This window comes from Lates calcarifer, linkage group LG11 (assembly GCF_001640805.2).
Source record: "Lates calcarifer isolate ASB-BC8 linkage group LG11, TLL_Latcal_v3, whole genome shotgun sequence".
In the NCBI taxonomy this organism is placed as follows: domain Eukaryota; kingdom Metazoa; phylum Chordata; class Actinopteri; family Centropomidae; genus Lates; species Lates calcarifer.
This window is the reverse complement of record NC_066843.1, coordinates 11,060,465-11,085,300: the sequence shown is the minus strand read 5'-3', so window position 1 is coordinate 11,085,300 and position 24,836 is coordinate 11,060,465. Positions and strand designations below refer to the sequence as shown.

The 24,836-nt window shown below is 40.1% G+C and overlaps 2 protein-coding genes across 3 annotated transcripts in view; one reads left to right on the top strand and one right to left on the bottom strand.

Moving 5' to 3' along the window:
* The first annotated feature begins 712 nt into the window (after positions 1-712).
* Positions 713-16,539, top strand: cacng5b (calcium channel, voltage-dependent, gamma subunit 5b). The gene is given in 10 exon segments (XM_018670820.2): positions 713-944; positions 4,729-4,978; positions 6,804-6,890; positions 7,520-7,660; positions 7,774-7,919; positions 8,705-8,824; positions 8,826-11,664; positions 14,239-14,297; positions 14,451-14,943; positions 16,145-16,539. Coding segments are annotated over 6 exon segments (831 nt in total). The 5' UTR covers positions 713-944; positions 4,729-4,782; the 3' UTR covers positions 8,967-11,664; positions 14,239-14,297; positions 14,451-14,943; positions 16,145-16,539.
* LOC108879512 (cytohesin-3) overlaps positions 13,264-24,836 on the bottom strand; it is a 37,723-nt gene continuing 26,150 nt past the window's right edge. For both annotated transcript variants that reach the window (XM_018670808.2, XM_018670798.2), the window contains exons 8-13: positions 23,415-23,563; positions 22,691-22,802; positions 19,098-19,174; positions 17,720-17,791; positions 17,389-17,543; positions 13,264-15,727 (exon numbers count right to left, since the gene is read on the bottom strand). In XM_018670808.2, coding sequence (XP_018526324.1) covers positions 15,655-15,727; positions 17,389-17,543; positions 17,720-17,791; positions 19,098-19,174; positions 22,691-22,802; positions 23,415-23,563 — 638 coding nt within the window. In that variant the 3' untranslated portion in view covers positions 13,264-15,654. The remainder of the gene's footprint in view (positions 15,728-17,388; positions 17,544-17,719; positions 17,792-19,097; positions 19,175-22,690; positions 22,803-23,414; positions 23,564-24,836) is intronic.

Sequence of the window (24,836 nt, the reverse complement as noted above, 5' to 3'; positions counted from 1 at the left end):
ATTTTTCCACTTTTACTCAAGTACTAAATTACATTTCACTTGTTATGGAGTATTTTTACATCCTTGTATTGGTCATTTTATTTAAGTTAATGATCTGATCTGAATCATCCTCCATCACCAGGTTTCCTTGAATATACACCAAACAAATGGATTTTTCACAGCTAAATAAAAGTTGCCCCTACTAATCACTAATCTATAAAGCATCAATAATGATCTTACTGACTTTTTTTAAAAAAAGTCACAGAATATAGTATGCCCCTGTAGAAACAGGTACCCAGATCTTAGAAAACAAACCACTTCATGTTAGAACAAAACTCCACATTCACAGCACATGCGTCCAGTTTGTTTCTGTGACTTACAGGTACATCAGGTACATCTTGTATTTTTTCTTTCTTTCTTCTGCTGCATTAGTGAAGAGGCTCCATCATTTCAACAGGCAGCTGCCTCGATTCCCGTGAGAGACCTGAGAGGAGCTGTCCTTGGTCCTGAAAACACCTCTCTCTCTCTCTTTCTCTCTCTCTCTCTTTCTCTCTCTCTTCTCTCTCTCTCTCTCTCTCTCTCTCTCTTTCTCTCTCTTCTCTCTCTCTCCCTCTCCCTCTCTATATTTGCATTCAGCGGCTGAAATCAGGACCGGTGCGTCTGACTCAGTTTTGTTGGAGTGTTGCACTGACGCACTGCTGCTGCTGCTGCTGCTGCATCGTCTTGCGCTTCACTTTACACTTCTCTGAAGGAATTTGTGACCCGACGGAGCACCGCTTCTTTTCCCTTCAAAAATAATAACAATAATAATAAAATAAAAAATAAAAACGAACGAGACAAACGAGTGTTTGGCTCCCGGTCACTGCAGGCAGGAGGTTTTAATCCACAACTTTCAGCACGATCTTTGCAGCGAGTGAAGGAAACGAAGCGCTGAGCTGAGCTGAGTCAACGCTGATTACAAACAGGTGAGGAAAACCAGCGCGTGGTTGAGACGTGACTTTATTTGCATGTTATATTTTACTTTCTAAAAACTCCTTGCGACGTGTTTCACATATTTACTTGTTAATCTGACGCTTGTTGAGAGTTCATAGAAAAGCTTTAGTTCGGTTCCCACACTCCTGTATGCACAGTGATATATCATCTTGTAGGCTACATTTACAGTATATCGTGGTCTAATTCATATTCATTTTACTTGTAATATTTTGTGTTAACATTAGGCTCGCCATATAGTATTGGAAATTGCTACAAGACGTGACACACTGCCTCTCTATAGGAATCAGTTAGAGCTGTGTTGTTGTCAATGACAGTCACGAATAAATGTCCTGCAAGAAGGTTATAATGAGGCAGATTGATTCATGGAAATAATGTTTCAGTACCAGTGGCAGCTGTATGAGATTGACTGATGAGGGTTAGGTTGGAGCCCTGTTTGTTTTTATAAGTGAAGTTTGAGTATTTCTCTTTACTTCATGTTGAAAGTTATATTATATATTAGGATCAAGAAACCTCAACATAGGACTACTGTCATTCGGATGGCAAAGAAATAAACCTGAAATGTTGAGTCAGTGTCCAGTTCTCACCTTGCTGCTTACCCTTTTTGTCCACCTGTGGTGTATGGTAAAACAGACTGTACATGAAATTGTGGAGGGCACTACTTTCTTCCTACTCAAAATGTTACAGCTTTTTTTTTTTTTTTTTGGGGGGGGGGGGGGGTTGTCCTGGTGGCCTAAAGGTTTAAGATGCTGACTATGTAAAGTCAACATTCACAGTTTGAGCCCAGCCAGTTCTCTATTGTCACAGAGGAAAAATGGACCTCTTCAAAATCAGAGAGGTGACCTTGCTGGATAAGAGGCAAACTGATTTTTTGATATTGTGTTAAGCACTGACAAAGTTTCCAAGTATTGACACTGTTGCTGCTATTTGAGATACTTGCTGTTGAGCAAAAAGTGTCCATTTTAAGGAGTACAAACATAATAAACAGGTTCAACTCAGAATCAGGAGCAGAGTCAGAACTAACTGTAAATAATTATGGTTCATCTCTTGCAAAATGAGCCTCTTCCTGACAGTCTGTCCTCTAGCTGATTCCTCCCTCCATCAGAGCGCATAGATCATTCACATGTGTCCTGAATGAGATCTAAATCATCACCCTGTCACTGCAGATGATGTCTCACTATGTGATCAGTCTGCCAAAGCAACGCTCTGACTTATGAACACTTTTTATGAATGCCCAACCTTTTCCAAGGCTGTCGGATTCATGGCTGTAAAATGTTAAAACCCAGGCTTGGATTTCTAATAATATGAGCATTTGTATTCACAGTAGCGCAGCTGCAACATGTTTAATGCTGCTCAGTCTGGAGGCTTAAACAGGTTTATTACTGACTCAGACTTCATTATTCTTTTCATATCGGGGCTGGACAAGATGTGGGGATTGACATGAAACTGAATTCAAATTTTATTTGATTGAGATCTGGCGAAACTTTCATTTTAGAGAAGGTCAAAGATTAAAATTAAAAAATAACTTAATGAACTAAATAACAAAACTTGTAAGCTAACTGCCTGCTGGCTGTATGCATTTTTACATACTTGGTGTACAGACACTGGAGTGATATCAGTCTTCTTCTTTAATCTTCTTCATCCAACTCTTCTCAGAAACCAGTTATGTGGTTGGTTTTCTGTTCACCCAGAAAAAAGCAACAACCAATCACATACCAGGCTCCACCCTAGATGTCACAATTGAAAGACACTGTTAAGACATTGTTGACATTTTGTAATATTTGTCTGGGGGAAATGTTACCATTTTCACTTATGACAAATAAAAACAACATTGACAAAAGGATATTTTAAAATAAAAACTGTTGGAATTAAATATGTGGCCAGGATATTATTGTGAAAAGAAGCTGGATAAAATAACAATTCATAACAGCACTATTTCCTGGTGATGTTTGATTTTTGTCTGTATTTATGTATATGACCATTTATTTTATAACGTCTTACGAAAGAAAGAATTCTTTGGTTCTCCATGTCCAACTTCCCTTAGTATTCCCTTAGTATACCAGTATTTTCACCTCCTTTTCCCTTTCCTCCTCCAGACTGTTCCTGGGGCTTTTAAACCAGCAGAGTCAGAACTAACTGTAAATAATTATGGTTCATCTCTTGCAAAATGAGCCTCTTCCTGACAGTCTGTCCTCTAGCTGATTCCTCCCTCCATCAGAGCGCATAGATCATTCACATGTGTCCTGAATGAGATCTAAATCATCACCCTGTCACTGCAGATGATGTCTCACTATGTGATCAGTCTGCCAAAGCAACGCTCTGACTTATGAACACTTTTTATGAATGCCAACCTTTTCCAAGGCTGTCAGATTCATGGCTGTAAAATGTTAAAACCAGGCTTGGATTTCATACTAAAACAAAACTGCACAGGAAGTTGCCTGTTCCATCAGGAAACGTAAGCTGAAAATAAGACATAAAGATCATTTTGCGATGGAGTCAAACAAAGATGGAATTGGATCGGATTTAACTGCGAGACAACCAAACAAAGATGTTATTGATTCCTGCAGTTACCTCTCTGCCCTGACATTTCATAAACTGCTCATCATGATGAGCTGATCTTAATTCCTACATCTCAGAAAGCACTCAGAAATTTTATGTGGACAGGAAAAGGAGAAGAAGGTCACTCCAGTCTTGTCTATCATTCCTCCCACCTGCCCACCCACTGAGCTCCCCTCCTTTCCTTTTTCTTCAGACGAGCTCACGAAGCACCTGCACACACACACACACACACACACACACCTTTGAGGCCTTGAGTGTGTCCTTAAAGTTTGCAATAACAAATACACGGTTAAGATAAAACAAAAATAAATAATCAAAACTATGTAATATTGCCTGAAAATTTAGAAATATGAGAGAAATATGCTATTTGTCTTCTTGCTGAGAGTTCGATGAGACATCTCTATATCTGTAGGCAGTAGCCAGTTAGCTTAGCTTAGCATGAAGACTGGAAATGGGGGGAAGCAGCTAGCCTGCCTGTTTCCAATGATGGCAAAATCCACACTCCAGTGGTTGTAAAACTTTCTTTTGTGTGTGGCTTAAACAAATGGAGTATAACGTGTCAATCAGTGAACTTAACAGATGTTAGAGGGCAGATTTTGTTGCTTATAGACAGAACCAGACTGTTTCCCTCTCTCTAGTCTTTATGCTAAGCTAAGCTAACTGCCTGCTGGCTGTATGCATTTTTACATACTTGGTGTACAGACACTGGAGTGATATCAGTCTTCTTCTTTAATCTTCTTCATCCAACTCTTCTCAGAAACCAGTTATGTGGTTGGTTTTCTGTTCACCCAGAAAAAAGCAACAACCAATCACATACCAGGCTCCACCCTAGATGTCACAATTGAAAGACACTGTTAAGACATTGTTGACATTTTGTAATATTTGTCTGGGGGGAAATGTTACCATTTTCACTTATGACAAATAAAAACCAACATTGACAAAAGGATATTTTAAAATAAAAACTGTTGGAATTAAATATGTGGCCAGGATATTATTGTGAAAAGAAGCTGGATAAAATAACAATTCATAACAGCACTATTTCCTGGTGATGTTTGATTTTTGTCTGTATTTATGTATATGACCATTTATTTTATAACGTCTTACGAAAAGAAAGAATTCTTTGGTTCTCCATGTCCAACTTCCCTTAGTATTCCCTTAGTATACCAGTATTTTCACCTCCTTTTCCCTTTCCTCCTCCAGACTGTTCCTGGGGCTTTTTAAACCACAGATTGCTGGAGTCCCCCCCCCGTCGCCATGAGCGCGTGCAGCAGGAAGGCCCTGACATTGCTGAGCAGCGTCTTTGCAATCAGTGGCCTGGGGCTGCTGGGAGTGGCAGTCAGCACCGACTACTGGTTGTACCTCGAGGAGGGCATCATTATGCCTCTGAACCAGAGCACTGACATCAAGACCTCGCTGCACTCGGGCCTCTGGAGAGTCTGCTTCCTTGCTGGTCAGTAACAAGACTGAGGGTGTGTGGTTCCAAAATCTCTCATGATTCAGAGTTGATTTCTACATACTCCTGCAATGTGGCAGCTAATCATGTGATCACATTTCAATCAGGATTTTAACGGTTAAAAATAAATTGGAATGATTGTATTCGAAGAAGTTGTGCAGCATCTCAATGTGGCAGCAGCAGGGAGCCGATGCTGTCACATTGACATATCATCACTGCATCAGCCAGATCTTGACATTCACACAGAATGACATTCACAATTACTTCATCAGTATGTGTATATGTGTGTGTGTGTGTGTGTGTGTGTGTGTGTGTCATATTGCAGGACTGATTGTACCCAGGATGCGCCTTTGTGTGTAATTGCAGCAGGGAAGAAATACAGATACATTTTTCTGTTGCTCTTTCTCTCACTCTCCCTGTTGTATCCCACACTAAACTTCACACACACACACACACACACACACACACACACAGACTTGCACCCACAAGTCTTCCGAGACAGATGTCATCATGCCACAGAGCTGGTGTCTGTGACAGTGTGTGTGCGTGATGCTGAAGTGATAATAACGTCTATGTGGCTTCGTTTGCAGAATGTGATGTAAGTCACACTTAAGTTTTTTTTTGTTTTTTGTTTTTTTTTTTTAAGTTGATGACTAAGTACAGGGAGACAAGGCAGGAAAATCCACCCTGAATATGTCTGTGGATCCAGACTCATTTCAAATATATAGAAGGAAAGATAGAAGGAAAAAACTCACTTCCATTTATTTATTTATTTTAGTTTTTTTTCTGTTTTGTCAGATAAAACAGTAAAATGATATGAAAAAGGTGTTAATTTACATGCCATTCAGTAAAACAGGGCACAACTTTAAATGATGTCCACAGCAAAATATTTGTATTTTTACAGTGTTGATCTTTTATTTTACAGTGTTTAACCTTAAAATGACATTTTAGCATATTGTGTCAAAATTACTGACACATCTAATCATTCATTTACAGATATTTTCTCTTATTTGAAAAGAAAAAAATGAAAATAAACTACAAAAATGTTAATCATTTTTAAATGGTTAATTTAAATGTATTATGAACTACAGAATTACATTTAAGCATTGCTTGAATATGATACAGTTATGTTTATATTCATATTGTGTCACCAGCCATTCAAACACTCACCCACAGAGGTGTTTATTATTGTGGCTGATTAGACTTTGGCTCAGTTGAAAATAAACAAAGCTTTGCTGGAAATTACCAGACTCCATGTTTTCATAAGTTGATGAAGGTGTCATTCATGGAAAGCTACCAGACATCAGAGATGTCAATCAAGCTCCAAGACATTAATTGTCAGTAATTTGGATACAAACTGTACTGACATTGTGAATTTACTGAGGCAGCTCAAATCCTCACTGGAAGCAGTCCCTTTCTGACCTGTTCCCACCTTTCACCACCACCTGACCTCCACAGCTGCTCGCAATTCCCTCATCAGCTCCTCAGTATATATACCTGGCCTTTAGCCTGCTGACCTGCTGGTTCATCTATTGTGTCATCTCAGCTGATTGCCATCTTCTTTCCTTTTGTTCTGTGTGCCTATTTTGGCCTGTTTGAAAGAAACCAGAAATCTTTGCTTTTACTTTTAAACTGTATGAGTGGTGCATTCAAGTCCAACACCTGCTTTACTGAGCTGTTACATTTATAGGATTGCAGTGATATAGTGAAGCTGCGCAACTCTCACTCTGTTTTCACCCCTTATAAAAAAAAATTTCTTCATCGTATTTTCTTCATCTCATCTCTAAATTTGTCTCCTTATTTCTGCCTCTTTCCTCCACAGGTGAAGAGTCTGGTCGGTGCTTTACCATCGAGTACATCATGCCCATGAACGTCCAGTTGACGTCAGAGTCTACAGTAAACGTGCTCAGTGAGTAGCGATGGCAGAAACCTCTGACAGCTACCTCAGGCTTAATAACTCAAAGTGCCGCTTGAGGTTGCTCACATAAACAGCTGAGGTATTTTTATCCAAAATCTTGTCGTTTTCCAATAAGGTCGTGTTCAGAAATCTATGTACCATCTGAGTGGAGCCAGACAGATAAGTCTGAGTCATCTGAGCCCTCGTGTCTCTGCCTTGCTCCTCCAGAATACTTATTGCCTCTTCACAAAACAATTCACCTCACAAGTCCTTCAGTGTAGCTCAATGTCAAAGCTTTACTGAAGGATTCATCCACTGTAGTGAGTCAGTGTAATAAGCCCTATTATTGTACTCCATTCACGCAAATGAGTGGCTCATGATCAAGTGTCTACATTTTATCTGTATACAGAATTTGACCTCTTTCAGTGGATGTGGTTTAGCCTTTTCTATCAAACATGACAAATGAAAAATAAAAATGCCTTCAGTTTAGTTAAGCTAGATCAAAAAAATTGATTTCTTAGAGCTCAAATTAAATACTACAAAGCTCATCTGTCTGAGTATTTTTTAGAAATATCACACTGCTTCTTGTATTTTGGGATTTAAAAGCAGCTTTAATTCTTCCACTGTGTTCTCCTCTTCAGAGATGATCCGCTCAGCCACTCCGTTCCCTCTGGTCAGTCTTTTCTTCATGTTCATCGGTTTTGTTCTCAGCAACATCGGCCACATTCGGCCACACCGCACCATCCTGGCTTTTGTCTCTGGAATCTTCTTCATCCTCTCAGGTACACAATCGTCCTCCTGCTCTTATCTCTTGTCACACTTTTGTCTTCTTGTCTTCTGTTTTTGTCAAACCCAGATTTGTTTTTTTTTTTCCTGTGCTCTCTCTGTGTCTCAGGTCTGGCTCTGGTGGTGGGCCTGGTGCTGTATATCTCCAGTATAAATGATGAAATGCTGAACAGGACCAAAAGCAGCGAGGCCTATTTTGCCTATAAATATGGCTGGTCCTTTGCCTTTGCTGCCATCTCCTTCCTGCTCACTGAGGTGAGCAACAGACCAATCACAAACACACATAGCAGCTTCTCACTACTGTTGTGGTATCAGCTACAAAATATTTCACTCACTATCTTTCATAACTAAAATTTACTTTAAACTATGCCAATATGCCACCAATGCCACACTGCACCAAAAATTGAGGTTTTCCACTATAAATATCACTTGAGTTTTATTTTATTTTGTCACTTTATACGTGTGAACACACTACCTAACTCAAACCCTGTTAATTAGTGTGTAGCAGTTATTGATTTTGACACAGCTTACTTTTTAGATGTTTTGTCCACCTTGATTTAATTCAAGACTTAGCTAGAGTGGAGAGAATATTTTAAGATGCAGTTATTTCTCTCTACTTTTATATTAAAGGTTTTTCAGGGGTGATTGGTTTTGTGTCTGCTTTGACACTTGATGGAGTTTATGGTTGAGCTGATTTATGTTTAAGTCATGAGTATTCATCGCCCTCTTGTGGTCACAGAGAGGAACTGCAATAGATCATTAAATTAATGGCAAAATGACAACCAGAAGAGATCACAAACACGGACATAATCAAATTAGGTGTTGCTTTAATAAATCTGTCATGTGGAGGCCTTTAAATGACGTGAGTTTTGATATTGGATTGTGTTACATCATAAGGTGTGTCTGTTGTGATGTTGTACAACCAAAGCAGCTGACTAAATGCAGATTTTCTTTTCATTGCATGAAAACATTTATGAGCTCAGCTTTTTATATATTTTGTTTGTTTCATTTTCATTCTATTGGGTCCTCCTGTGCTTCAGAGCGCAGGCGTGATGTCCGTCTACCTGTTCATGAAGCGTTACACAGCAGAGGAGATCTACCAGCCTCGCCACCCCAGTTTCTACCGCCCACGTCTCAGCAACTGCTCCGACCACTCAGGTCCAGTTCCTCCACCCAGAGGCCTGGTCACGTGGACGAAGTCCCTCAGACATCTCAAGTGAAGCTTCACTCCAGATGAGCACCAGCTACCCCGCCCTCCTCAAATGCCCCGACTATGATCAGGTCTCTTCTTCGCCCTGTTGAGGGGTCACCCATCACACCAGAAGCCACCTAAAGGGTCATGGAAGATCACATAGGATCAAAGGCCAGGTGAGGACAGAGTTTTCTTTCAAGAAAAAGATAAAAACTAGATGTAAATTGTGATATTGTTTTTCAGGGAGGTGCTTCAGCTTTGTGGCCTAAGGACTTATTTTTTTGTTTTTTCTTCAAAGATGCTTATTCTGGATTTTTTTTTTTTATTTTAAGTCGAAACTAGACAGACTAAGGTTTTACAAAAATATCAGTTCATGGATATGGTGGTGTTATATCTAAGAAGGTCAAAGTTCAAATATGAACTGAAGGTATACAGTAGATTTCCTTTTGAACTTTATTTGAGAGGGAAAAATGTTCTGTATTTTGGTTTAATTGTACCTGTGCATTTTACCTTCCAGTGCCTCATAGCTGTTTCTTTTTGTGAATATCTTTTGCATCCTCATTTTGCAATAAATAAATGTTCCTTACACTTTAAAACCATTTTGTTCTGGCACTCAACTGAGGCAATATTGATGGATCATATCATACTGGAAACAAAGGGTCATGAAATAGATCAGTGACCTATAAGCAAGAAAATTAGTTATTGTTCAGGGGGATCCAGTGCTGTGGTGCCAGGTTTCATAAGTTGAGTTCACTTTGCTGGACTTGATCCAGTGGTCAGTCTGTTTTCTGTGTGTAATCGTACACAATTTTGTCATCACAATGGGCCATACAGTAATTACAGTAAAAATCACTGTAGTGCCATAATTAAATGAAAGTTCATGTTCATCTGTAATGTCACATGTCGTTGTAAGATTCCGTCATACTGCGACCAAGATGGGAAGGAAGAGATCTCCAAATTAGAGTGTCACAGGGTTCTTTTCTTAGCCCTCCCAAAAATCCAAAAAATAGAGGTAAGAGGAAAAATCCCCAGGAAAAACTTACAGGTGTAGTCAGAAGATAATCTGGTGTGCTGATTTCTTTATTTGCCAGCCTCCCAAAGTGCAAACAGTGATACATTTTTTACAGTGCAAAAAACAAGGAGGAAAACAAACAAACAATGCAAAAACTACAAGAAAAAATTCTAATCCAATAGAGTTCTTCAGTAACTCCTACTCATTAAACATACTTGCTACCTCCTCTGCAACACACAGCAACCCCTTATAAACCCATAGCCCTCCTTCTAGGCTCAAGAATAAATAGAATTTTTTTTTTTTTCACCAACAACGCCTCTAAAGGCTCCACAACACAAATATAAATTAAACAAAAATTAACTGTATTTTCTTGAGTACAGTTCTTTGCATCGACAATGCACTGACAGGAAAATCACACATAAAATAAAAAGACCAAAAATATATATTTCAAATTGGTCACAGTGACCCGGAAACCCCGCGAGAACATGGTATATAATAGCGGCAAATGCTATGCCCCCATTTTGCCGCATCATGCTCCGCAACCGGAACGACTGATATGCCACCGGTGAGTAACATGTTTAAATGTATGTTTAAAGAGACATAAAACTACCAGGTGTGCACCCCTGGTCGCTCTACTTCAACGGGAATGGGAACATGACTGAATGACTGAAAAGTTTGTTAACCGGGGGAAACGGGATGAATCAGAAGTTTGTGTGTGTGTGTGTGTGTGTGTGTGTGTGTGTGTGTGTGCTGATACGTGTGCGGAGTCGCTCCGTCACATAGAGGAAACCGGTTCAACAAGTCCTTGAACAAATTACTCTCTAACTGCCACCACCCTGACTCAGGAGGCAAGAGGAGAGTTTCACCATGTTGGTCGCTAAAGTTATACATGACGAAAATGTTAAATTTCCTTTGTGAGAGATTCAGGTTTAAGATTAAATTTGTTTTATATAGATTTTTAAAATATATGTGCAGTTATTTGAAATTATATGAATTTGTGGTGATTCAAGTGTTGCTGTTCTGAATGATGTTCATGGTGTAGCTGCTAGAACATAAACATGTTTGGTGAAGCTGGAGAATTCATCTGTACTATAATGTCCATCAAACTGTAGTTCTTTTTTTTTTTTTTTTTTTCCCCACACAAAGATTTTACATCTGTGATGCTACATTTACCCACTAGGAGGAAGTATCTGGCCTTTCTTGAAGTGACATTTCCTCTTCACAAGCCACAGTTTAAAGTTTGAGTGAAATTCACAAATCTGTAGTTTGTACTTTTCTTGTTGCTTTCACTCAGAATTCAAAAGTATATAATATTAAATATCAGTTGATTCAGTGTTGCATTGAGTTAATCTTGTTAATATATGTGATGGATTACACTGCTTTTCTAATAAACCTAATTAATCTCAGACGTGTTTCTTGACATGCTTACTGTGACAACCTTTCTGTTATGATTCAGTGTTTGTCTGGGGTCTGTAGTTGTGGTTTGGGTTAAGCGGGAGGAGCGCACTGATACACACGTGGTGTTTTGGAGCTCATCAACCCAGATTGGCGGCAGGTGAGGGAGAAAGTGTGGTTGGGAAGACGCCATCGGGAAGAGGCGGACGCCAGGGCGCAAAAGGGCAAAAGGACTGAAAACGGACATTCGACTCACACCACCACTTTTCAAATATTCACATTCAAATTAAACCGAACATCCTGGACCGGAGAACGGACTGGCCGCTGGAACCAGGACGGACGTCGGAAAGTACCGTTTGGTCGATTTCGCCGTCCCTGAGGAACGCGAACCGTCCTACTGGGTGAGTCCAAACACACAACCCGCTCCAGTTAAAGTAATACACTCACCCAGATAAGAACAGGCCAACACGTTACGTCTCTGCAACATGTAGGGGCAGGTAGGCCTTTGTTAGGTGTTGGGCTAGCCTTAGACGGAGGAACTAGTGAGGTCGTCGAGCCTATAGGTTAGCTTAGCACCGTAACACTGTCTCAGTTAAAGGCTACATGTATTTATGTAATGTGGGATTATAAGAGAAATAATTAAAATGTTGACATCTCAAGGACATTTAAATCGAACGCAACTGGACTTAGTTGTAGTCTGGGCAAATACATAATCTAATATTCTGTGACCTAGAAAGACAACTGAAGAGAACTCTGAGATGTTTAACTCGAGTCTTGTTCCCCTACGTCCATTAAAGTGTTTGGTGAATTTTTCCCAGACTACAACTAAATCCAGTTGCGTTCGATTTAAATGTCCTTGAGATAACTATGACCTGAATGAATGAGAATATCCACAGACTAAAATGTTGGACAGTTTTTCACTCCAAACGATGACCCACCGCCTGTGACAAACATCAAATACGGTGGTGTCACCTTTTCCGAAAAATTCACCAAACACTTTAATGGACGTAGGGGAACAAGACTCAGGTTAAACATCTCAGCGTTCTCTTCAGTTGTCTTTATAGGTCACAGAATATTAGATTACGTATTTGCCCTATTTTCCACCAGACATTTTGGCTGTTGATATTTTCATCTAACAGACAGCTATACATGATACTGGTTCAAATCTGGCATATGTAGGCTAATGTAACTAACTAACTCTGCCATATGTTCCCGAGAGGTACACAGCTTCACCACAGCTGTGAAAAGGTATTTAGGGTTTGAATTAGGAGAGGGGCGAGGGGTTTTGGCTAAGACCAGCACAAAGGTCAACATTCATAGGTTTATCAGCTGTTGGTTAAGAGTAGAGGTTAGAATAATACTCAATATTTAAACCACTGACCTGTAATGTTGCCTAGTACTACTACCACTAAATATTTAATTACCATTACGTTTTTTTGTTTGTTTGTTTTTTGTATCTGTGTACTGTTTACAGTTTTGTATGCAAACATGAGGCACAAGTCAGAGGAGAGTACAAGAAGCTGATGGGTCTGGATGCAGCAATATTTCAGAAAATGTTGTTGAAGTGATTGGGAATGATTGTAATTCTATAAGGTTGTCTTTACCACTGCCAAAGCCCATACCTTAATCCTTCATGATCATTAAATTGATGTAACTTGTATTCATATACTCATATTCATTCCTCCTATACCATTATTATTATGATGCTTGTCTCAGAAAGCCAGTAGAGGGCGGTCTCTCCTCAGTCATTCTACTTCACTTCCTCTCTCCCAGTCAGATTTCTCTCAGGGTCCCAAAATGCTTTTCTGTGTTGTACTTCAGTCCCTGTTATTTTACCATGTCTTCAACCAGGTAGAAATACAAATCTGATGTTTGCATGAAAAAGGACAATATTATATTGACATGGTATTCAAAAAGCTTGTCACAGAATCCGTATAGTTGATTAATGATATGCAAATATGTAGAGACTACCGTCAATAATGAATACAAGACACGTCTGCTGTAAGCGTTATGTATACTTTATGTAGATACACGTAATGTACAACGTGACCAATAGCTTTTACAGAGAATATAAAAGTTAATGTAACTATAAGCCCACACAGGGCGGTAGAAGATAATATTCTGCCCTGACCACAAGGCTTTCATTTTATTTTACAATCACATAGAAAACTACTGATGTTTTATAGTTTTTGACATCATCATCAATGATATTCTCATCATCATCAACACTGATATTACTTTACTAGAATCATCATTATTAAAATCAAACATCATTTTCACTGTAATCTATTTCATCATTATCATAAATACAACCATCTTTCTCACTCATCAGTCATGGCTTTTTAACAGCATCGTCACAGTTATTGAACAATATTCTCATCATCATTATTATATATTTTCTTATGATTATGTTTAAGGCTTTTGTAAAGAAGACCCCAAACTTCAGCTGATGCAAATTTCTGCCAGTCGGCTCAAGCAACATTACACAGAGTGTGCATACTACAACAAAGAGACCGGAAACCTATACATTATATGTACATACATAACTTAAGCATACGTTGTTTAACATTTACAGGTAGTACTAAACCATTTCACAAATGAAAATAAATACAAAATGATAGGTGGTTATTATATATATAGTTTATAAGAGGAACACAAAAGCAAGCAAGTATCTTTAGGATTACAAACCAAATGCAAACAGGATCACAACAATACATCGACCTTCACTGACATAGGCCATAGACAAGAAAAAAAAAGCTTAATTGGACTGGTACCCTCTAGGGCCAATGCACAGTCAGAAATAAAAGTTACCCATTGGACTGAAAGGACTTTCTCAAATGAAAAGTGCTTTCAAAGTTATAATTCCTAAGATTGTCACGAAATCAGACCCCATTTTTGATTCCATTTAGGGTCAGCATTTCATTTGCAATAACCACTCAATGTATTTACATTCTGCTATTGCCTCTCTGTATTAGTGGAGTGGAGTCTGCCATTCATCCGCTGGATTTGAGTTACCCTCACATGCATTGTTAAGGTATGGTCACATTTCACTACCATCCTACGAATATTTGCCCCATTACCGCATTCATTCTACTGAAGCACATATGATGGACAAATTCAAGCATGTGTTTCTTGTTTTAGTTTGATCTTCAGCAGGTTCAGCAACAGATCATTTTCAATTTTACAGATGGTGTAATGGAAAAAGATGGATCAGCCTGCACTGAGCTCCAGGTGATTCCTCAGCAAGGTAAGTAGCTCTAGTTACTACTTGCTGTAACAGACTTGGCTGCACTAACTAGTTGCTCTTCTGTGTTTGTCTGAGTGTTTGCTACAGTATTAAGTCACGCTTGCTGTCACCACCAGTAAATCAAGGGTGTAGCCAAATCAGCCAGGACCACAATCTTTAGGATTACAACTTAAGAAGCCCAAAAAGTAAGTTTCATCTCAAGCTTCAGCAAAAGCACCTTTACTACAACTAAAATAAAAAAGTATGCACATTTCAAAATTCTCTGCTCCACACAAACAAATGAAATCAGCCCAGCTGACTCAAGACTGCAATGCTTTGTTAGGAACCTAAATGTAAGCCAGCACTGTATTCTGAGGTTACTCTGAGCAGGTCTTCAGCCATGGCACCTGGAGAGAAGAATTCAGCACCAGAGTGAGATGACAACATGGTTCAGGTGAGGTTATACTGCACTGATTCACCCACCACCTCCCCAAGACTCCTCCCTCTGTCCATCTGTCTCTTCCTCTTTCCCCAAACATCCATATTCACCATTATATTTAAACAGTTGTGCCCAATGTAGCTGACCGCACATCTGAACTCTGATTTTGAATCATTACAACTTTTTCATAAAGCACAGTGGAGGGAACACTTGTAGCTCTTACGCACCCACACTGCAGAAGCTGTGTGCACTGATAGCATGCACACTACTGCATACGCACACATACACACACACACAAACACAAACATATTGGTCTATAACAACTCACATGCATGCATGTGCACCTGAAACATGGCAGTTGTGCTTTAGGGAGACCTGGAACCATGTAATGACCATGAGAGGGGGAGGTAGGGGGGTGTGTATGAGATAGAGAAAAAACAAACTGATTGGTTGGTTGTTCATGTGCCGCTCCATACATGAATCTAGTCCACATATGAGTTTCCTGGAGCTCTGTTGTCCCCTTGGTAGTGTGTGACGTCTCCCCAACAAGTGCACAGACTTGTGGACAGTCCAGGGGAGAAACTGAGGTTTGTCATCAGTCAAAGTCTTTTCTGAAAGTTGACAGTCACTTCTGTGGTGAACCAGCTTTGCAGTGTGTGGTTTATGTGTTTATGAACTGAAGGAGAGAAAGATGGAGGGGCTGGGGGTTGAGAAGATTGTCCCGCTTCACTTCTTGTTAGCGATGCGTCTCTTCCTGGTGGCCAGCATGTCGTAGAAGGGGTCTCTGCTAATGCTGGCCCTGGAGAAGAAGCCAATCAAAGGACAGTAATGAAATAAATAATAATGCCACATGAGAGGAGGGTCTCCAGCATCTTTGATATGGAAATGTAGGCACATTTATACAAACTCCTGCCTTAACTAGATCAAAAAAAAAAGAAGAAAAAAAACGAAAAAAGTTTGTGCGATGACCTAGTTTGGTTTCCATGGTTTCTGAAGAGGACCCCCACCCCCCCAACCCCCACCCAAGTTTTTTTCTTGGTACACTGGTTTGCTGGAACTTCTCGCTGATTCCCTGCTCCAGAACTCTGACAAATATGTAGTAAAATCACACAATCACACACTCTCCCTCCCGCTGTTTCTGCAGGTTTATAGGTCTGAAGAAGGGCGAACAATGGTACCCAAGATTATTGACGCTACTGTTTTCTTTTTTTTTCAGAGCGATGGAAAGGCATCGTACAATGAGAGCAAGTGACTCAGGAAGCCATTTGGGCTCTACTGAGAAGCCCAGTTTCACGGCTGCTAAATCCTGTTAGCACCAGCACAAAGCAAGAAGAGGCTCAACCCCCCACTGCGGATATCTCTGATTCCCTTTACAACGCCACGCGCTGAAGAATGAGTCTGTATACGATGACTATCCCCCTCTTTCATTCTGCTTATTGTCATTTTCCAACAACCCAATTTCATGAAACAAAAACTCCACTGTAGAGTGATCAAATCCAGGCAAGGCTGCTGCGACTAATATGTTATAACATTTTCTGTCCTTAAAAATATGTAAAAATCTAATATATTTAATGGAATGGGAACTATAAAAATAAATGCTTTTCTCCTTAACCACAGGATTGCTGGAATTCATTCATTCTGTGACAATAGCACACATTCTCCATTGACCCAGTTGGTCTGGCATCATCTGGCTCTGTGTGTTTCTAACTCCAGCTCGAGATCGAGCGGTTCTTCTCTGATCATCTCTACTTTAGAAGAGGGGGAAAATCAGCATTTCCATAAAAAGCCTTTTATCTCCCCAGACCCCCAGTCCTCTTGGACCCCTCTGGTGAAGCGCAAGCTGCGGCTTGTTAGCCTCTGTGGCTGCGAACACGTCAGCCCAGTTTGGAGCTGCCTCTTCTGGATAGGTTTGCTGGGTTTACTGGCTCAACCCTGGGGTGCTATAAGCAGTGACTAATCCCACATCATGTCCCCAGTGAATACTCTTTGAGAGTATGGAGGAGGAGCGAGGAGGGGGGGGGGGCATTGCACTATATTACAGTATACAAGTGTACTGTTCTGCTGAGCCAACTCTCTTTGACATTGCACCATCTTCTATGCAGCTGAATACAGAGCATCCAACATTTAGGTCACTAACAGCAAGGCTATTATTACTGTGAGAGCTATGTAGGCTATGGTATCTGATGGAAAAAAAACTCTCTGTTTTATTGTAAATTGAATACTGTCAATACAGATTTAGTGTACTTAAAACCATCAGTATATTTTCTGGGCCTCTTCTACAGGACATCAGTATGATTAGCCACTGTTGAGTGGCAGCTTTGTCACTGTAAAGTGGACATTTAACTCTGCTGCATGTCCTCATTTAGGCTCAATGTAAGGACTTTTACTACGAGTAAACTCTGCCAGCATCTCTAATGTTCTCTGGGGTTCATGTGCAATAATATTTGAGAGCAGTCTTACTTGATAGATTTAATCCACTCTTCCTTCTCCTCCGGTGTGGGTGCTGATATCCTGTACACCACATGGTTGCCCTCAACAACCCGCCCATCTGCTTCTGTCTTGCAGGCTTTGATCACCTGGCCCTTGTGATTGGGGTTGTAGAGCTCAAAACAGTTCTAGAGAAAGGACAGGGAGCAGAGCATTGATAATGTACAGCTGTCATACACAGTAATTAGCCTTGACCAAGAAATGTATTTACAAAGGGAACGTGTAATAAACACAGTAACCGAGGGAGAAAAGGTATTTGACGTGTGCTCTGAGGGTGTGAGGTCTCTAATGAAGCAACACTCACAGGTTTCCTGGGCTCCTCCACCTCCCTGATGCTGAGATTCTCCAGCGGGATGATCCCACGAGGCTCCTTGTCCTATGGGAGAAAGGGATGAGAGCGAGAAACATGAGAACACGAAAAACAAAGTGAATTTAAGGAGAGTGCGAGTGATGTGAAAAAGCAGGCAAACAAGAAAGAATATACAGTAGGGCAGAAAAGTAGGAAAGGCAGAAAAACGGACAAGAAGAGGAAGAGGAGAAAAGTAAAGGAGAAGAGACGTGACAGAAGTAGTGCATTAAATAATCACTGAAGATGAAGATGAGAATGGAAGAAACATGCAGAAAGACGAGAGAGAGGGAAGAGAGGATAAAATCCACTGTGACATGTTTTGCTAGAATGGAAATCAACCTCGCCCCCACCCTCTCTCTAGTCCACACTGCTCTTTAACAGAGCAGATAATGTGTGTGTGGAGCAGTCAGACCAGAGGACAGGACATAATGATAGCATCCTCAAGGATAATACCAGGGTAGAGAGAGGACAGTGCTGATGTAGCAGCTAGCAGGGACACAGAGGCACTGATAAAAATCTATGAGGGCGCACAAATAAACATAGTCTTACTGGAAGACAGACACAGACACAAGGACATGTAGGCAGTCAGTCATTTAGAAACAGATAAGATGAATGAACATTCGGCTAAATTACAGGATATTCTCTTGATTCAGTTGTTTTAAAATCACCTTTAGTAAGTGAAATGAACTGACCTGTTTTAATTTTTTGATAAAACTATTAAAACATCTGTTGGTAACATTTTAAAGCACAATGTAATTGTAGTACAAGTACAGAAAAAGTCATAAAATCAACAAACTGCGCCAACATTACCTAACATTAGTGCAGTGTAACTGTAGCTTAGCAAGGTAGCACCAGTTAGACAGCAATATCTACTTAAAGTTTGCTAACATTAGCCACCAGATGCTAATGGTCACATCAGATTAAGGAAGGCTGTATTTTATTGCATAAGCATTTTATTGCTTATGAATTCAATTTTTCATTTGTATGTTAATCTTAAACACACCCATTTATCACTGTGTAAATTTGGTCTGAAAAGTGCAAATAATAAAGTAAATGTAACTTTTATCACATGATTTGTCATCATGCCCCTAAATACCTAAATGTCCTCCCAACTAGATTCACATTCAGACCTGCATATAAAATGCAGTCAGTGAATATTGACTGCATTTTTAAATGACATCAAAATGAATGGAGACTATTTTCATTTCATTTTTCATCGGCTGAGGGGCTCCAAGCAGCCATCTCAGGTCAGCTTGGCAGACACATAGAAACACACTCTGAAGACAGCACAAATACTTTATCAATCAAAACATCATCTTGGTATGAGACTCACTGTTGTGTATTCGAAGTAGTAGAGGCAGTTGTCCGTCAGAATGAACCACCTTCTCTTCCAGGTTTTCACTCGGCCCCCTGACAGGAAGAGAAAGAGGAGAAAGGAAGTGACACAAAGGCTACAGTGACAGACTGGCTGTCTCCCATCAGGAAAAAGAGCGGGGATGTAACACTCGTTAATGACGCTGGACCCACATCCACTGTGTTTTCTCCCTCTTATTATATGGTGGTACTGTATAAATATTTGCTGCAAATTCAGAGCCCCTGGCCTCAGGGAAATGACCCAATGAAAAAACACCATGCATGCATTTTACATTATTGATTCTAGATGTGTGTTTGTCAGTTCACTGCTGTAATTCAATTTCCTATGTAAGAGAGGCTTCTTGTCATCAACCACATGATGCAATCATGAGATAATTAGACACATCCATATATACTTAATGTGCAATGCAGTACATGCCACTGAAAGGTCAATTAGTATGTCTGTCTGATTTTAGGTTTATGTCAGTCTGTCTAGTTTTAAGTGTGGTTCTTGTGTTTTAAAACACTCCTTGTGAGTTGGTGCTTTGTGTTTAATGTGCATGTTGATATAAATGTAGCTGCTGAGAATTTCTTATTACCATCCATAGACTCAGTTGATGTTTCTTTTGTTTCAAGGCTTTAAAAAATATTTTTTCTTCTATCAACGCCCTCTAAAAAAACCATGTGTTTTCAGTTTTGAGTGTTTTTATTATCAGATCATTTACTGTTGGACTGCACTTGTTTTAGTTTAATGTGCTGTATCGCTGCTGTTGTGGTGTTGGGGTTCAAATGTCAACATGTGATAAAGATGAGATCACTCTGGAAAGCAAGTTAGAAGAAAACTGAAGTAAACCAAGTATGATTCCAATCACCACTGTCTCTCCCAACTATGAGCTTAGTGATATTGTGACTCACACAACTGATAAATAATTACTAACTGTGGCTATTCATTTTTAAAGGCAACAGGATAAAACCTCATTGGCTCTCAGAAGAGAGGAGCAAACAGCTCTTGATATGAACCTAACGTGGCACCTAAAGCATGCCTGAAGACACACATGCACATACACACATGTAAGCACAAAAACTCAAACACACACACCAAACCCTAGAGCCAGTTCACCACCTCACGTGTTAACTTGTGCAAACTACATCCAAAAAAAAGCAAAGACAGAGCAAACATCCAACACATCGGTTTAAAGCAAGAATTCAGCCTCTGGCAGTGACTGCAGAGCCTCATGTTGGAGGAAAACACCACTTGCTTCAGAGATGTAAAGCAGGGACACTGAGGAAGCTCTCCTGGTGGGAGATGTGCATGCAGGCTATGAGAAAGGCCTGCTTAAAAGCAAACACAAGCACAAACACAAACTTGCAGTCCAAACATGAATCAAAACATGAAGACGTGCACATGAGCACGCACAAGGAATTTCTGATGACTCGTGTGTGTGTGTGTGTGTGTGTGTGTGTGTGTTTGACATAACACTCCTGATTAGTTCTTCTCTATACTAAGCATCCCTCATGGTCACAACACTTTTCACTGCAGCATTTCCTTCCTGTTTTCGTGGCGCCTCAGATGGGCCTATATGGGCCACACATAATTACAAAAGCTCCAGGTTTCCTTACATTTCAATAGACTCTGGCTATTGAATTAGCGTGGCCAAATTTCCGCTTGACATAGGGAGAGATTTGCTAAAAAAGGCATTTATTCCTTTCACATCCTCCAGGGTTTATTTTTAGAGAGTCAAATTAGAAATATCATAGTGAGAACTGGTGCGGGAAATGGCTCCAGGGAAGAACCGTACTAAAATGTAATCATGTTAGGTCTGTGAGCCACAATGGGGCTATTTGCATTCATACTCACTAGTTTGATGAGACTACGGAGACGTTACAGAGTGTTAGAGGAATGTGCAGGTCAAAGCCAGGTGTGTGTGTGTGTGTGTGTGTGTGTGTGTGTGTGTGTGTGTATGTGTAGGTGTGTATGAACATGGTGATAAACTTAATCACCTCCAGTGCGTTTGCCCTTTAACCTTTCACAACAATATCCAGCCTGCTACACAGCTTTATGTTCAGTAACAAATCAACATAAAAGTGTAAAGTAAATAATTAAAAGCACTCAAAGAAGGACTTAAATGAAAGGTGATAAGATCCTGTGTAGGTATGTAAAGACTGCAGGAGCAGCACAAAAAAATGTCTTTTATGTGGTGTGAACTACAGAGCGGTGGAGCAAAGACCAAATCGAAAACACATGCAAACAAACAGAAACATGTGGCAGAGACAAGACCAATAACTGTATTACCTCATTGGGAAAGCATACACTACAAATCCCTAGCACACACACACAAACTCATACAGAAGAAATAATCAAGGTGTGTGTTCCCTCCCAAACTACACTACAATACAGTCTAATGACTTTCACAAGTCTGGGGCCAGATGTGTGAACAATGTGTACGCACAGAACCAACAGCTGATATCATCTTATTGCAGATAAATCAGTGTCAATGTGTGTATACTGGCCAATAAGTAAGAAGAAACTGAGATACAGAAATGTGGTTGCCATGTTGTGGCATACAGTAGTTTGTCATCTAGAGGACAAACAGGAATATGTAAAATGTCTCGCTTTTTTAAAGTCTCTTAAATAATCTAAGATAAAACAGGATCTTTTTCAAAAATGTTTGCTTATGTTTTTTAGACTCTAATATGTGGATATCAGCCACTAAAATCCAGTACTGGTAAGGCTGTAGTTCTCACTAATAAGAAAAAAATCGTATTTAAGATGGCACAGTGAGAATGTGTGCAGCTTGCACATACTAAAGACAAGGCATTCACATGGTTTGTGTGGAAATGAAACTTATGTAATTTCATCCGTTGTCTAAACCTGCTTATCTGTTGCAGGACATGGGTGAGAGATAAATTCAAATGATTTTTTTTCACATTTCTACATCTATATTCTAAGGCACAATTATAGATACTATTTCTTTTATTTAATTATATGCAATAATTATTTGCATATTTGTTTGTTTTTTATCCTTTATCATGAGCCACATTCTTTGGTCCACTTTGATATCTTGAACCTTGTTGGTGTTTGATGAAGATGTTTTACAGATGTATTGTATGGATGAATAAATGCGAATACAGGTGCTACAAATAGTTGTTGCAGTGAGTAATACTCCTGTATAATAATATAGACAGACAGTCAGTTAAACTGTCTTCAGTCTATTCTGTTGTTTCTTTCATTAACAAGAGTTGTGGAGCAGCATTAAGGGTCCATCTGTATGTGGGAGCAGAAATCAGGCACATGTGTCCAGTTTCACAGTGATTTGAGATTACAGAGCCATGTGTGTGTGTGTGTGTGTGTGTGTGTGTGTGTGTGGTGTGTGTGTGTGTGTGTGTGTGTGTGTGTGTGAGAGAGCATGAGTGACCTCTGTCCTCAGCCTCCATCCTGCAGTTTAAGTTCTCACTCTGCTGTGAGAATAAAGCCACAGTTGTAGAGAGAAAAATGCAAGAATAACCAAATAAAGTCACCCAGGACGTCTTGCATTCCCTCAGCAGCGGGAATGTGCAGAGACACGCACTAACCTAATTTGAGCAGCCAGCCCTCTCTGTCTGGGTTGAAGAACGTGTGCGTCAGGTCATTCCCATCATCCTCTGGGATCTTAAAGGGTTCGCTCTTGATGCTGTCGTATAGATTCTGCGGAGGGCGAAAGAAAAAGAAAAAGAGTGAAAACAGCTGTCAAATGGGAAAGAAACTGTTTCGCATTATCACAGCTCCAGATGAGCACACACATTCCTCCCTCCATCGCCAAACATCCAACCCAGTCTCCAGATTAACGGCGCATTAAACACGACATTGACAGATTCTATTTCGGTGTCGGAAAGTGAGAGACAATGATTCACACTTCGACAACTCTGGGAGCTGGGAGAGTTTCTGACAAATCTTTTTTTTTTTTACTTTTTATTTAAATGAAGCCGAGGGCACAGACGACAGCCTACAGTATATGGGTAGATCAACGTGTCTTTATGTCTTTTTCTTTGAGAGATTGTGAAAAATCATTAGCATCAGTGTCGGGGGAGGGGCACATCTCATTCTGCTGAGCTGCAATGTCTCAATTAGTGAGGCATGACTCCCTGCTTTGCATAGTAGAAAAACGTCCTATAGGTCTCTCTCCTGTGTTTTAAATCTTAAAAACTTAACACTTTTAATAGTTTATGTACCTACATTTTACTAACACAATGTTTCAAACTTGCACTACATCAGATACATTTGTCAAACCTAACAAACTGATCAAGTCAAAGTTCTCACCCTGAGTAGCTCCTCTGGGAGGTCTCCCCCCTCATTGATCCCTCTGTTCATGGAGATGAAGCGCTCCACGGGGGGCTTGTCTCTGACGTTGGGATTGTGCAGGCTGGTGTTCAGCATAATGATGGCAAATGATAGGACATAGCAGGTATCTGTGGAGGTAATTACACAGAGTGTAACTGGGAAACATAAAATACAGCACAGGCCTGTATCTGTGTGTGTGTGTGTGTGTGTGTGTGTGTGTGTGTGTGCGTTTTTTTGCTTCAAATTTATGGATTTGTGTGGAAATGATTAAAAATAATGATCTCTTAGTGTAGTTCAAAATGATATTATAATGTTAAAATTCTAACTGAATCATTCTTTTGTTAATATTAAAAGAAAACACTTAAAATGAATTTTCAGACATTTTTCTCCTCAAATCTGAATGAAATCTAAAATAAGAGAGCATATTATTTCAAAACAAGCAGAGGCTGTATAGTGGTGGGATTCAACTCATTTATTCTAATGGTATTGATATGACAGCACCAATGCTTTGTGATTAATTAGCAATCCATCAGGTTTTATCATCTCCAAATTTAGGACTCTGTCTAATAAAAAAACCCTGAATTTCATCAACAAAAAGCCCCATATCCTAGGACACATACACACACAGTGCACTCCAAGGCCATGTTGCATGGGAGTCATAGTGTTCCTGCCCTCATGAACACACAGGAACCCACACACACACACAAATACATGATCCACCACTCTTGTGACTCCACATCATAACTCCTGGGGACCATCCTCCACCTCATCCATCCACACACTAACTGCCCCAGTCAACATCCTCTTGCCGTGTAATTTACGACACAGAGTGCACCAGTTCTGAGAGATGACCAATAACTGCGTCTGGGTGTGTCACCGCTGCACCACATCAATATTCATGACCTGAGCTGTCACCTGCGTCCTCAGCACTTGCTTGGTTAACACAGGAACAGCGGAAAAGCACTCGATGGGCCAAGACTGTACTAACGAACCGCTATTGACCAGTGATCAATTTCATTATCACTGCTGGAGACACGAATACTGATTACAGTGCGATTAGTGGGAGAGCTGCTAACTACAGTGGAAAACAGAGGAAAGTAAATGGACTTGATCCAGTCACGTTCAGATTGAGCGTAAGAGACTAAACCTCAAACAAAATTCTCTGAAAATAGATTTGGATATGTTGTCAGACAGTGTTCATATTCTCCAGAGTTGTGGCCACATGGTAAAGATTTATACAACCCAAACAGGTCCAGCTGTCTCGTAAGAGAAGACAGACAGTCAGAAGCATTGATCTGAGGCTGGGGTGGTCTGGCTGGCCCATGTTATCTGTCCTGGACTGTCTGGCTCAGTGTGACTCATATATCTGCTACAGTGTGTGTGTGTGTGTGTGTGTCTGTG